The sequence below is a fragment of the Lynx canadensis genome, chromosome C2, assembly GCF_007474595.2.
Source record: "Lynx canadensis isolate LIC74 chromosome C2, mLynCan4.pri.v2, whole genome shotgun sequence".
NCBI classification, from domain to species: Eukaryota; Metazoa; Chordata; class Mammalia; order Carnivora; family Felidae; genus Lynx; species Lynx canadensis.
Window position 1 is genome coordinate 71866808 of NC_044311.2, and position 11799 is coordinate 71878606.

At 41.3% G+C, this 11799-nt stretch overlaps 1 protein-coding gene across 1 annotated transcript in view; it reads left to right on the forward strand.

The window, feature by feature from the left end:
* USP13 (ubiquitin specific peptidase 13) overlaps window positions 1-10564 on the forward strand; it is a 120375-nt gene extending 109811 nt beyond the window's left edge. Inside the window, exons 20-21 of the mRNA XM_030328910.1 lie at window positions 3958-4042; window positions 5705-10564. Of these exons, the coding sequence (XP_030184770.1) occupies window positions 3958-4042; window positions 5705-5798 (179 nt within the window). The 3' untranslated portion in view covers window positions 5799-10564. The remainder of the gene's footprint in view (window positions 1-3957; window positions 4043-5704) is intronic.
* The last annotated feature ends 1235 nt before the right edge of the window (window positions 10565-11799 follow it).

The following is an 11799-nucleotide window of genomic DNA, read 5'->3' on the forward strand; positions in this document are numbered from 1 at the left end:
ACCAAAAAGGGTGCTTGGGTCACTATTTCAAAAACTAAGTGCCAGGCAAAATGATTGCCACTCATAATTGTTTTTGCCTGGTTTCAGGTTTTAAACTTGGATTTTATTTATTGATTGATTGATTTAGTCATCAGTTGATATGACAGCTAACAACAAAAATTTAGTTAATGATGGGAAAGGCAATCCCCTCTGAGTGATATCTTTGTTAATAATTATTTTAATTATTATTTTTTAATAATTAAAAAATAATTATTAATTTGTTAATTATTTTTTTAAAAGTTTATTTTGAGAGAGAGAGAGGGGAGGGAAGGAGGGAAGGGCAGAGAGAGAGGTAAAGAATAAATCTCAAGCAGGCTCCACACTGTCAGCTTGCAGCCCGACGTGGGCCCCGAAGTCACAAACTGTAAGATTGTGACCTGAGCTGAAATCAAGAGTCAGATGCTTGACTGAGCCTCCCAGGAACCCCCTTTTTTAATAATTATTTTACTAATTTATATTTTGGTAGGTGGTTTATAAAATATATACAATATAAGATGATATAAAAACAAGTGAAGAAATGGAGTGAACGGAGTTGTTCTCTAATTCATACATTTATTTATATGTTCAGCAAATACCTATGAAGCGTCTATTGCATGCTAAACCACCATTCTCTGTGTCAGGAATATTTCAGTAAACATAACAGACCGACTTCTTATCCTTACGGAGATATATTCTAATCTGAGATAAAAGGAGATAGACAATAAATAAACACACAAGTAAGTATGTAATGTGACAGGAGTTGCTTCATGCTGTGTGGACAATAATAAAGCAAGGTTGTGGGTGAGCTTAGGAGTGAGGGTGGGGGTGGAAGGGAGAGTTGCTCTTTTACAAGGTGGTTCAGGAAGTCCTCTCCGAGGTGATAATTTCATCCATGGTCTCAATGAAGTAAGGAGTGAAGTAAGTAAATGACATCTGAAAGAATAGTTTCAGAGAGGGAACAATAAGTGTAGAGGCTTGAAGGCCAGAGCATGCTGGGTGTTTGAGGAGTAGCCAGGAGGTTAGAGTAGCTGGGATGGAGTGAGGGGGAGAAGGGGAGTAGCCAGGGTGGAGTGAGGGAGAGGGGGGAGTAGCCATGGTGGAGTAAGGGGGATGGTGTGTAGCAGGGGTGGAGTGTGGGGGAGAAGGGGAGTAGCCCAGGTGGAGTGAGGGAGAGAAGGGGAATAGCTGGGATGGAGTGAGGGGGAGCAAGGGAATAGTTGGGGTGGAGTGAGGGGGAGGGGGGAAGTAGCTGAGGTGATATGAGGGGGATAAGGGGAGTAGCCAGGGTGGAGTGAGGGGGAGAGGGGCAGGAGATTGGCCTCATAGGTCATTGTGAGAGGAAGAGTTTACTGTGAGATACAGGATGCCACTGGGAAGGTTTTGAATAGTAGTAATCACAGTTTGACTTCCATTTAAAGACCACTATGACAGCTATACTGAGAATAGTCAGTATAGGGCAAGGGAGGAAGCAAAGAGCCCAGATAGGGGGCTGTTGTAAAAATTCAGACAAGTGATGACAGTAACTAGGATCGGGCATTACTAGTGGAGGTGGTAAAAAGTGGTTGGATGCTGGATATATTTTGAAGGAAATGCTGACAGGATTTGCTGATGCATTGGATGTGTGTAAAGAGCCTGAGGGGACATGAAACTGATATAACATTGTGTGTCAACTATACTCAAAAAAATTTACCGAAAAGAAAAATAAAGATGGGTGTCAAAGAGAAGTCAAAATTTTGTCCTGAATGGAAGAATGGAATCACCATTAACTGAGATGGATAGGCCGAAGAGAGAATGCTCAACAAACTGGAAATGAAAGGAGCTTTCTCAACCCGACAAAGAGCATCTACAAAAACCCCATAGCTCATATCATGCGTAATGGTGAAAGACTAAATGTTTTTCCTCTAAGGTCAGGAACAAGACAGGGATGTCCATTCTTGCCATTTCTATTTAGCATTGTAATAGAATATTCTAGCTAAGGCAATTAGGCAAGAAAAAGAAATAAAAGGCATCAAAGTTAGCAAAGAAGAAGTATAACTTCTGTCTATTTGCAGATGATATAATTTTGTATATAGAAAATCCAAAGGAATTCACTAAAAACTTTTAGGACTAATAAATGGATTTAACAAGATTATAAGAAACAAGATCAGCATACAAAATTCAATTGTGTTTCTGGGCATTAGCAATGAACATTCCAGAAATTAAGAAAATAATTCCATTTAACTCCATGCAATGGGATGAGATCACCCAAAGAGAGAGAGTGTGTGTAGAATGGAGAAAAGAAAGGTCTGAGGTCTAAGTTCCAGGTCATCAGTCTTTGAAGGTCAGGGAGACCAGGAGGAGCCCATGAGGCAGCTGAACAACCAAGAGACAGTTGTGTCCTGGGGGCAAATATTTGAGGAAGGAGCAGGTGATCAGCTGTGCGTGATGTGAAGTGAAGGGGGAGTAAGGTTGGGACTTGTGGGAAAGTAAGTGGATGAGCCTGAGTGAATAGCAAAGGAGAGAAGGAATTAGAGAGGGAGGGTCAAGGGAAAGAGTGTGTCCAGAAACAATACTTTGGAAAATGCAATACAAATTAAGCACTAGAAAAATGAACAGGTAAGCTCATTTTCTTTCCTTATTAGATTCAACAGACATGAATACTGTTCTGAAATTATTATGAAAGTTTGTAAACACTCTGTCGTGGCCTGTAACAGTTTGCAGAGTGGACGGGTACCAGTCCATGGAGCCCACTTGGTGTTTTTAGATTGAGGCCTGGCCCGGGCTGAAATTCATTCAGAATGGGGATGTCCAGAATACTTTGCTAGATGGGAGGAGGTACTTATTAGAGAATAAACATCGGTCTTACACTAAGGCTCTATATTTTCTTCTTCAGAAAGCATGAAGTCTGAATTTTGGTCCCGTATCGTTGTGAGCAAGTCAGAATCCACAAGAAGCCTACTGTGAAGCATTATCCTTTTCTATAAATGACAACAGCTCTCTGCTGTCTTCCTCATAATCCTGACATTTGTATAGTATTTTAGTCTGAATTGCTCACTTACGCCTTATACAACCTTGTGAAGTGGGTGGATTTTTTAATCACTGTGAAGAAACGAGCTCAGAAAGAGGAAACCACTTTCTGCTCTCATGCTGCTTAGAAGTGAGAGAGCCAAGACTTCCCCGTTAGACCCATGAGCTTGCCACCAGACGTGGCTATGGGATTTTAAAGCCCCTTCCAGATAGGAATCTAATGTCAGCTGTGCTTTGATAGTTTATGTCCTGTGTTGTGATGAATTTGCAGGTCAAATTTGATGTCACTTTGGGTGTGTGTGTGTGTGGGTGGGTGTGTGTGTTCTCAGCATAGCAAGGTAAACAGTCTTTGTCTTTCAATCTAAACAGTTGCTGGGGTTCACTGTTGTTGGCTTTAATTTTTTTTTTTTAATTTTTTTTTTTTCAACGTTTGTTTATTTTTGGGACAGAGAGAGACAGAGCATGAACAGGGGAGGGGCAGAGAGAGAGGGAGACACAGAATCGGAAACAGGCTCCAGGCTCTGAGCCATCAGCCCAGAGAGCCTGACGCGGGGCTCGAACTCACAGACCGCGAGATCGTGACCTGGCTGAAGTCGGACGCTTAACCGACTGCGCCACCCAGGCGCCCCAGCTTTAATTTTTTTTAAGTTCATTTATTTATGAGAGATAGAGACAGCAAGAGTGGGGAAGGGGCAGAGAGAGAGGGAGACACAGAATCTGAAGCAGGCTCCTCCAGGCTCTGAGCTGTCAGCACAGAGCCTGGTGCAGGGCTCAAACTCACAAACTGTGAGATCATGACCTGAGCCGAAGTCGGATGCTTAACCAACTGAGCCCCATAGGTGCCCCCACTGTTCTTGGCTTTAAATTCTAATCAGAAGTGGCTTTGGTTTCTGGTAATGCTGCCTTGTAACAGAGGTGTTTCTTCTTTCATAGTGTATGAATTATTTGCGTTCATCAGTCACATGGGAACATCTACAATGAGTGGCCATTATGTTTGCCATATTAAAAAGGAAGGAAGGTAAGTCTTTTTTAGAAGGTAAATGATATCCATGTTTTATTAAGCACCTACTGTATGCCAGGGACTCTACTTGGTGTATGTTATTGTTATATTATTTCATTTGGCTCTCAACAATGGTTTTGTAGGGATATACTCTTAAAGCCATTTTACACATCAAGACACAGGAGGCTCAGAGAAGTTGAATAGCTTGAACTTAGCCTGTAAGTAGCTGGTATTCAAAGCCTCTCTCAACCATTATACCAAAGTGACTTCCCAAAATAAAGATACATCCTGCAGCCGAATGTGTAGATATTTGGGACCTCCATAGGATTGCCAGTTTTAGCCAACAAAATGAGAAAACTGGATGCCCTGGAAATTTGAATTTCAGATAAACAACGAATAACTTTTTAGTATAAACATGTCTTCAGTATTACGTGGGATGTATTTACACTAAAAAATTGTTTGTTGCTTGCCTGCCATTTAAATCTAACTGGGTATCCTGTGTTTTATCTGGCGTCCCTAAACATCCACTGTTTTGCCTTATTGTGGCCTTACAGTGGGCTTCTTGGCTTCTTAAGTAGAATTGCTATGTGTGTGGTGAGCCGGGAATAAGACATCTATGGCATGTGAGGTTGCTGCTGTCTTCAGAACCTTCTCCTTGGGCTGGATCCCCACACACCCCACTGGTTTGTCTTCCTTGAGCTTTCCTCTGAGCAGCCTGTGTGTTGGCCTCCCGCTTGAGGCAATGCTCAGCCCCTGGGATGCTGGAGAAATGGAGTCTTGCCCTGTCCTGGTGGGATGTTGATCTTATACAACAAGATGCACTGCAAGGGAGACACGTCCCCCCCACCCCTGCGACTTGGTTGTGCCCCTTTTTGGTGTCTTTTAGTGCTGTCATCTTAACTTGATTAATGAAACAGTTGTGCACACTTGATTTATAGTGAGAATTTTTTTTATTACTAAGCAAAATATTCTTCCTAAGAAAATGAGCTTAATTATAATTTAAGAAGCCATACAGTTTACGGCAGGGAATTTGTAAAGTGCAAAAACAAGCAAAGGATATGTCATTTGAAAGCCTAAAGATAATCATTGTTTATATTTTGATAACGCTTCTCTTTGTTTTATTATTTTCATTGGGAGAGGGTATATGTCTATGTACATATGCTATATATAAATGTATGTATGTCTTTACAACTTTTCTAAAAGAGTAAGGTATGCACACAGCACATACAATTTTTTAACCTTTTTCTCCACTTCATACTGTATTGAAATAATTTTCCCACTTTACCAAATATTCCTTGAAGACATTTTAATAGTTGTACAGTAGTTCACCACATGGCTCTTTACTTCTTATTTTTACCTAGTTTTATGTCTCAGGCTGAAGTAAGTGCTGTCGTACATAATTCTTTGACTTAATTTCTGAGGCCATCTATGGATTTCTACAAAAGGGGCTATGAGATCAAAGGGTGTAAAATGTTTGGAAACCCCTTTAATGACCACTTTTGAGCTCAAGAATAAAAAAAGTAGTAGTAAATTCCCACCAGTGTTCTGTTCCTTTTTATACAACAGGCTTGGTTTTGTCTTAAAACACCTTGACTATTATAAGGATGGAGCAGTAACTTTTTTTCCGCTAAGCTTCCTGGGACTGACTGAAATCATCGAATTCTTCTCTTTTGTTTTCAGATGGGTGATCTACAATGACCACAGGGTGTGTGCCTCAGAAAGGCCCCCTAAGGACCTGGGCTACATGTACTTTTACCACAGGGTACCACGCTGAGCCTCAGATGTGCCAGTTGGCCAGAAGAAGCCACACGCCTTTTTAATTTGCCAAAAAAAAAAAAAAAAAAAAAAAAAAAAAAAAAAAAAAAAAAAAAAAAAAACAGAAGTTGGGACAACCAGACATGAAATGAAGGAATACATGGGGGTATTTATAGTTTATTTAAAGAACATCATTTGACGCCTTCTGAAATAGAACTGGGAAGGAATTTCTATTAGTGATGATACACTACTGTAGATAGTTTTTCTTTTTATAAATGTTCAAGGAGAGGATGATTTAAAAAAAAAGGTATTTATACTGCTGGTGGGGGATCTGCCAGTGTCACACCAAAAATGGGAATGTGCCATCAGCCCTGTGTTATGCTTTGGGGGCCCATGGTGTGGCCTCACCCCCAAATAAATGAGAAGCCCATTTTTGTTTCATATCAAAAATCAGTAATGGGATGGGCTTTATTTGTGACATAGTTTTTTCATTACACACAATTTCTGACCTGTCCATGTATAGAAGATAAGAGCATCTGCAATGAAAGGTATTTTTAATTTAATCGTATCAAAATTCATAATGTGATTGTGTGAATGTGTGAGGGTGAGACTGTTATCGTCAACCAGGAAATCTATGACGGGCTAGTTTTTAAAGGTTAAAGCAGTTGGTCTTAAGCATAGCTGAGAAAAGCAAGTAACTATTTTAAAGAAACTATAACTCAGGAACAGTTTTAAAAATTGGTTCCCCACTTAGATTTTCAGGAGTAAAAAGGGCTGAGTTGTCCCTTTAAAAAAGTGTTGTCAAGAATCCACCTGGGTTTGTGACATTTTGTGGGAGAATGCTGGATGCCCACAGCAGCACAACATTGTTCTTTGCCAAATAAAAGTAGATGAATTCTGGTTCTCAGCAGCCCTTTTCCCTAAGGCATAGTATGTATTTTTAGTTAAAGTAGCTAATCTTACCGTAACATGTAACAACTCCCTGGAATCACACTAAGTGCCCCAAATTTGTCTGTAATTTTCTTGTCCCTGAGCTCTTTGCCTGCCTCCATTTTTACATTTTTCTGGGGCTAGAGTCTCCTCTTGGCCCTTTCTGGGCTAATCACCTCCTGACTTGCCTTTGCTGCTTATTTGCTGTGACCAGCAGTGTGATCTTGGGCACCTTCAGGGCTTCAGATGCAAGGAAGCTTTATATGACATTGTGAAAAACCATCATTTCCATTTTGGTGTTTTAGTATTTTTGTTGCAACCTGGGATTAGATCAGGGTTTCAAATGTGATGAAAAAGTGCAACAAGAGTGGTTTATAATCTTCCTGCAGCTCTGTACTGAATTCTAGAGTCTTTGGAGTTTCTATTTCAGATTATCCAGTCAAATGAAGAAGGATCTACTGCAGTCTGCCTAACGTGCATTTGATTGGTAGAAAGGATCTGTCTAGAAACTGTAGGAAAATAAAGTAGAACCAGTTGGGTAAAATACCACATGGACAAGTGGATTACAACACGGTGAGTTGTGAGCAGTCAGGATTCTGGTTAAGATCGGGGCTCCTTTTACAGGAGATTAGCTATGCTGTATGTCTGAGGAGCACTGAGCCCGAGGCTGGGAGCCTGGAGACTTGGGTGCTGCCCCTAGCTGGGCAAGACCCTCATCCTCCCTGTGCCTCAGCTTTGACTTAATTTCTGAGCTGTGCTTTGAGGATAGATATGTGAGGTTTGATACGGTGACCCTTGAAAGAGTAGCAGGTGGTATGCCGTGTGGGTCCCAGTAGAGTGTGCTCCCTCCTTCTCCCGTCTGATGTTTTCTTCAATTTGGGAACAAATGCAATTGGCATGAGGAGGGCGCTCACGGTGCAGTAACTCTACTCGGTTGTGCCCACCAGTGCCGCCTTTTAGTGTTGTTTTGGAGATCCTAAAGCAGCCCCACTCTGTCACATGAGTCCCTGGCTCCTGTAGAAATTCCTACGCAAAGCAGCCTTACAAAATCCAGTCTCCTTGGCTGAGTGTCCTAGAATACTGACTCCAAACACACATGAAAAATGACTCATTTTCAATGCTCTTACAAAGTGAAGGCCTTCTTCGGGGGTCGGGGGATAACTGGGGGTTTGGATTGAAATGTGAACAAAGATAGCATGTGTATTTTGAACAAAATAAAAATTTTGTAATAAAACTTTGCAAAATGGTGTAAAATCAGTACAAGATTATAGGCTATCCATTACTTAATTTCTTCAAGTAGAAAAATAAACTTAGCCCTTTTGATGCCTAAACATATTGTAAGAGAATATTACTATGGCTGCCTTTTTTTCCTGCCTCACAAAACAAAGGGCTATTTCTACAAGGCAAAGTTTTGTATATGTGCTATTCTTTATTTCAGATTGAGAGTTGGGGAAAAACTGGAGCAAATAATGTGTTTCTTTCTTGCTTTTAAAAGTGTGTTTATATGTATACCTTAATATATACGAGGCAGATTTCCCTGGAATAAAAGTCTGGAACATACTCCTTAATTTTACCATGTATGTTGACGAGATTATTTGTGACTGAAAACTGGAATAATGTGTGGATTTTGTCAGATTATCAGCCTGTTAGGAGTCCTCTGTGTGAGGCGTGGTGGTGTAATTGTGAAATTCTCACCGTGTGTGGGTGTACGTGTGAAAGAGTGCACCTTTTTTTTTCCTGTAAATATCTTTTGATATCCATTTGTGTAAAATCCCAATGAATGTGTCTTTGGAAAATGTATCAAAGTTTTTATTTTGTCAATTGATCTGAATGCCCATATAACTGATCAGAAATCCAGTTTTGGTTCAGATTGGGGGATTTTTTTTTTAAGGGAAAAAAGCATGCAGAAAGGACTACTGGAAGAATCACGTTTTAATGCCATTTACGTCAACATTGCTTCAGTATTTTGAATTGACACGGCTGTTTTCTTCCAACTATAAGAGAATGTGCCTGCTGTTCCCCCACGCTCACTTTGGGCTACAGGAAGCCCGGCACAAGTAGCTTGAGCCTGTGACTCCCAACATCATTCTTTCCCATGACCTGCAGTGTCCAGTGTGCGTACCCGGGTTCGTGGCCCGACGCCACTCCAGGTGCCGTGGGCCTTTTACCTCTCTGGGCCTTTTTCTTTACAATGAGTGCGGTAGGCTGGATCAGCTCAGAAGTCCCTTCCTGCCCTAACATTCAATTCTATTTTTATTTTCCTATAGTTACTATGGGGGTTAGACATGTGGGATGAGGGAGCACACAGAGGTTAGATGTAACTTGTTGGTTTGTTATAGGTCGTACTCCCCAGTTTATAATCTGCATCATTTTAGTGTCCCCACCCCAACTTCTCTTCCCACTTCCTTTGGTAATTATCCTCTTTCTCTCCCATTCTTGAAACTTTCCACTTCTTAGTCCACAAGATACCTTGTTCCCATCCCCTTCAAAAATGAAAAAGTCTGTTTAAAACACCTCCTGCGATGAAAAAGCTCGGCACCACTTTCAGCAAATAAATCTGTAACGTGTGTAGACGATTTTCTTACTCTAATTCAGTGATAGCTATGATCCCCAAGTAAGTACTGAGAAAGTTGTCTGTCACAGAAAGGATATCTCTTCCTCTTGTGAGCATCACTGTTGCTAAATTACACTATCTCTGTAGTCTGTTGGGGAGATGGCAGGTGCTGAGCAGGAGCAGGGGATGGGATTAGATGGAACGTGATTTCACCCTTTGCCTCGGTCAGAAATCCTAGGTTACAGAGCAAGATTTTGTACTCTTACGTTGGTGTATAAGATCACCTACCCAGTGCCATGAAGATTCCCTACACCGTAAATCATCTTGAAAGAGTTTGTATTAAAATGTGCTGGATCTGTGCTACTGGGTGCAGGGGTCAGTAGCCACATGTAGCTAGTGACCTCTTGAAATTTGGCTTGTCCAAATCGAGATTGTGCTGTTCATGTAAAACACACACCAGATTTTGAAGGCTTGGTACCAAAAAGAAGGGAACGTAAAATATTTCATCAGTATTTTATATTGGTTACATGCTAACATGACAATATTTTAGATAAATAAGCTGTTACTAAAATTTCACTTATTCCTTTTTCTCTTTTTTTTAATATGGCTACCAAAATTAAAATTAGACATGTGGCTGGCATTGCACTTGGACAGGTGCTGCTCTAGGTTCTAGATGGTGTGGAGTCAGCAGTGAGATGCCACGTGTGGAAGGTAATTCTCCCAATAGACAGAAGCAACACACATATTTTCGCTGGGGTCAGCTCGGTGAGGCACAGAATGCCTTCCAGACAGCAGAAGACTTTCTATGTAAAAACCAGTATGTATAAGACTCCAATAAAAAAACCAAAACAAAACAAAACTAAAGCAAATGAGCCCCAAACCGCGTTCCTTCAGCTTTGCTTAGAAGCTAACTTTGCACTTATTTTTCAAGCATCTTCCATGTGCCAAGGATGCTGGCTACATGAGGGTGCTGGGCATATTTGCTCCACCTTAGGCAACATTCTCTTGTGGTTTCCCCTCCCCAGGTATTGTGTGGTCCGTTCAGAGCTGGGTGTGATGATGTATGGTGTAAATCTCGCCGCTCCTATCGGCCTGGGCAGAGGCTGAGCCTGCTGCCTGCGCCCACCTGCCCAGCAGGTTTGAGGTTGACTCCTGAAAGAGTTTGTATTTATTTTATTTTGCACTAGTCACAGCTGCTGTTAAAATATCTCAACTGTTTGGGGAGAGCATTGCCTGTGATGGAAAGAGAGATGGATGATTTATTGCTTCAGTTGTTTTAAAATTAAAAGCTATTCTCACAATCTGAGGTTCCTTTATGGCTCTTTTTTCTTTTGCAAAATGCCAAGTAAACTGATTCTGCCCTTGGCGGGTTCTCATCCATCAACGGAACAGGTAACCCAAGACAGTGACTGATTTTATTTCTCTTTAGGGTTTCTTGGTGTGGGCACCAAGGCCGCCTCATTCCCATCAGTAGTGGAACATCAGCAACGGTGCAAGATGTTTCTTCTGTAAAGGTGGGAGGGGCCGAGGCAGGGAAGTCTTTTAGTCTTTCTCGAATGGATGTCAGGTGCAATACTGGAGTCAGTGGAGACCCTGCTGTGATTCTGTGGCTCTCAGTTTGCTGGTAGCTTCCCTAATGCAGGTGCCAGTGTGCTCAATACTGGTTGCACCAAGGGATTTCAGCATTTCGATGGCACCATGTTTGTAGGTTGTATGAGTTTCCTATTGTTGCTGTAACAAAGGATTATAAACTTGGTGGCTCAAGAGAGCACATTCATTAGGTGAGAAGTATGAAAATGGGTCTTACAGGGTTAAAATCTAGCTGTTGGCAGGGAAACTCTATGTGAGAATCCATTCCTTGCCTTTTCCAGCTTCTAGAAACTCTTCTGTTCTCATTCTTTGGCTTGTGGCCTCCTAACAACATGGACGTCACTTAGTGTCTGTGTCCATTGTCCTATGGCCTCTGACAGGCTCTCCTGCTCCTTCTTATAAGGACCCTTATGATTACAGTGGGCCCACCCAGATAGTCCAGAATAAACTTCCCATCTCCAGATCCTTAAATTAATCACATCTGCAATGTTCCTTTTTGCCATGTAAGATAATACATTCACAGGTTTTGGGGATTAGGATATAGAAATCCTTGAGGAGGCATTATTTTGCCTACCATATAGGGTATGCTTATTACTACTTAAAACATGTCCATTCAATACTTAAAAAAATTTTTCTTTTTAATGTTTGTTTATTTTTGAGAGACAGAGCATGAGCCAGGGAGGGGCAGAGAGAGAGGGAAACACAGAATCCAAAGCAGGCTCCAGGCTCTGAGCTGTCAGCACAGAGTCCGACGGGGGGCTTGAACCCACGAACTGTGAGATCATGACCTGAGCCAAAGTCCGATGCTCAACCGACTGAGCCACCCTGGTGCCCCTCAATATTTAAAAAATTTAAAAGAATCTATACATTTTTAAAAATCCAAGTAAAATGACCAACATCAGTGTTGTGCCATAATGTTTTGGTGAGAAGAGGAGAAGGAAATGAT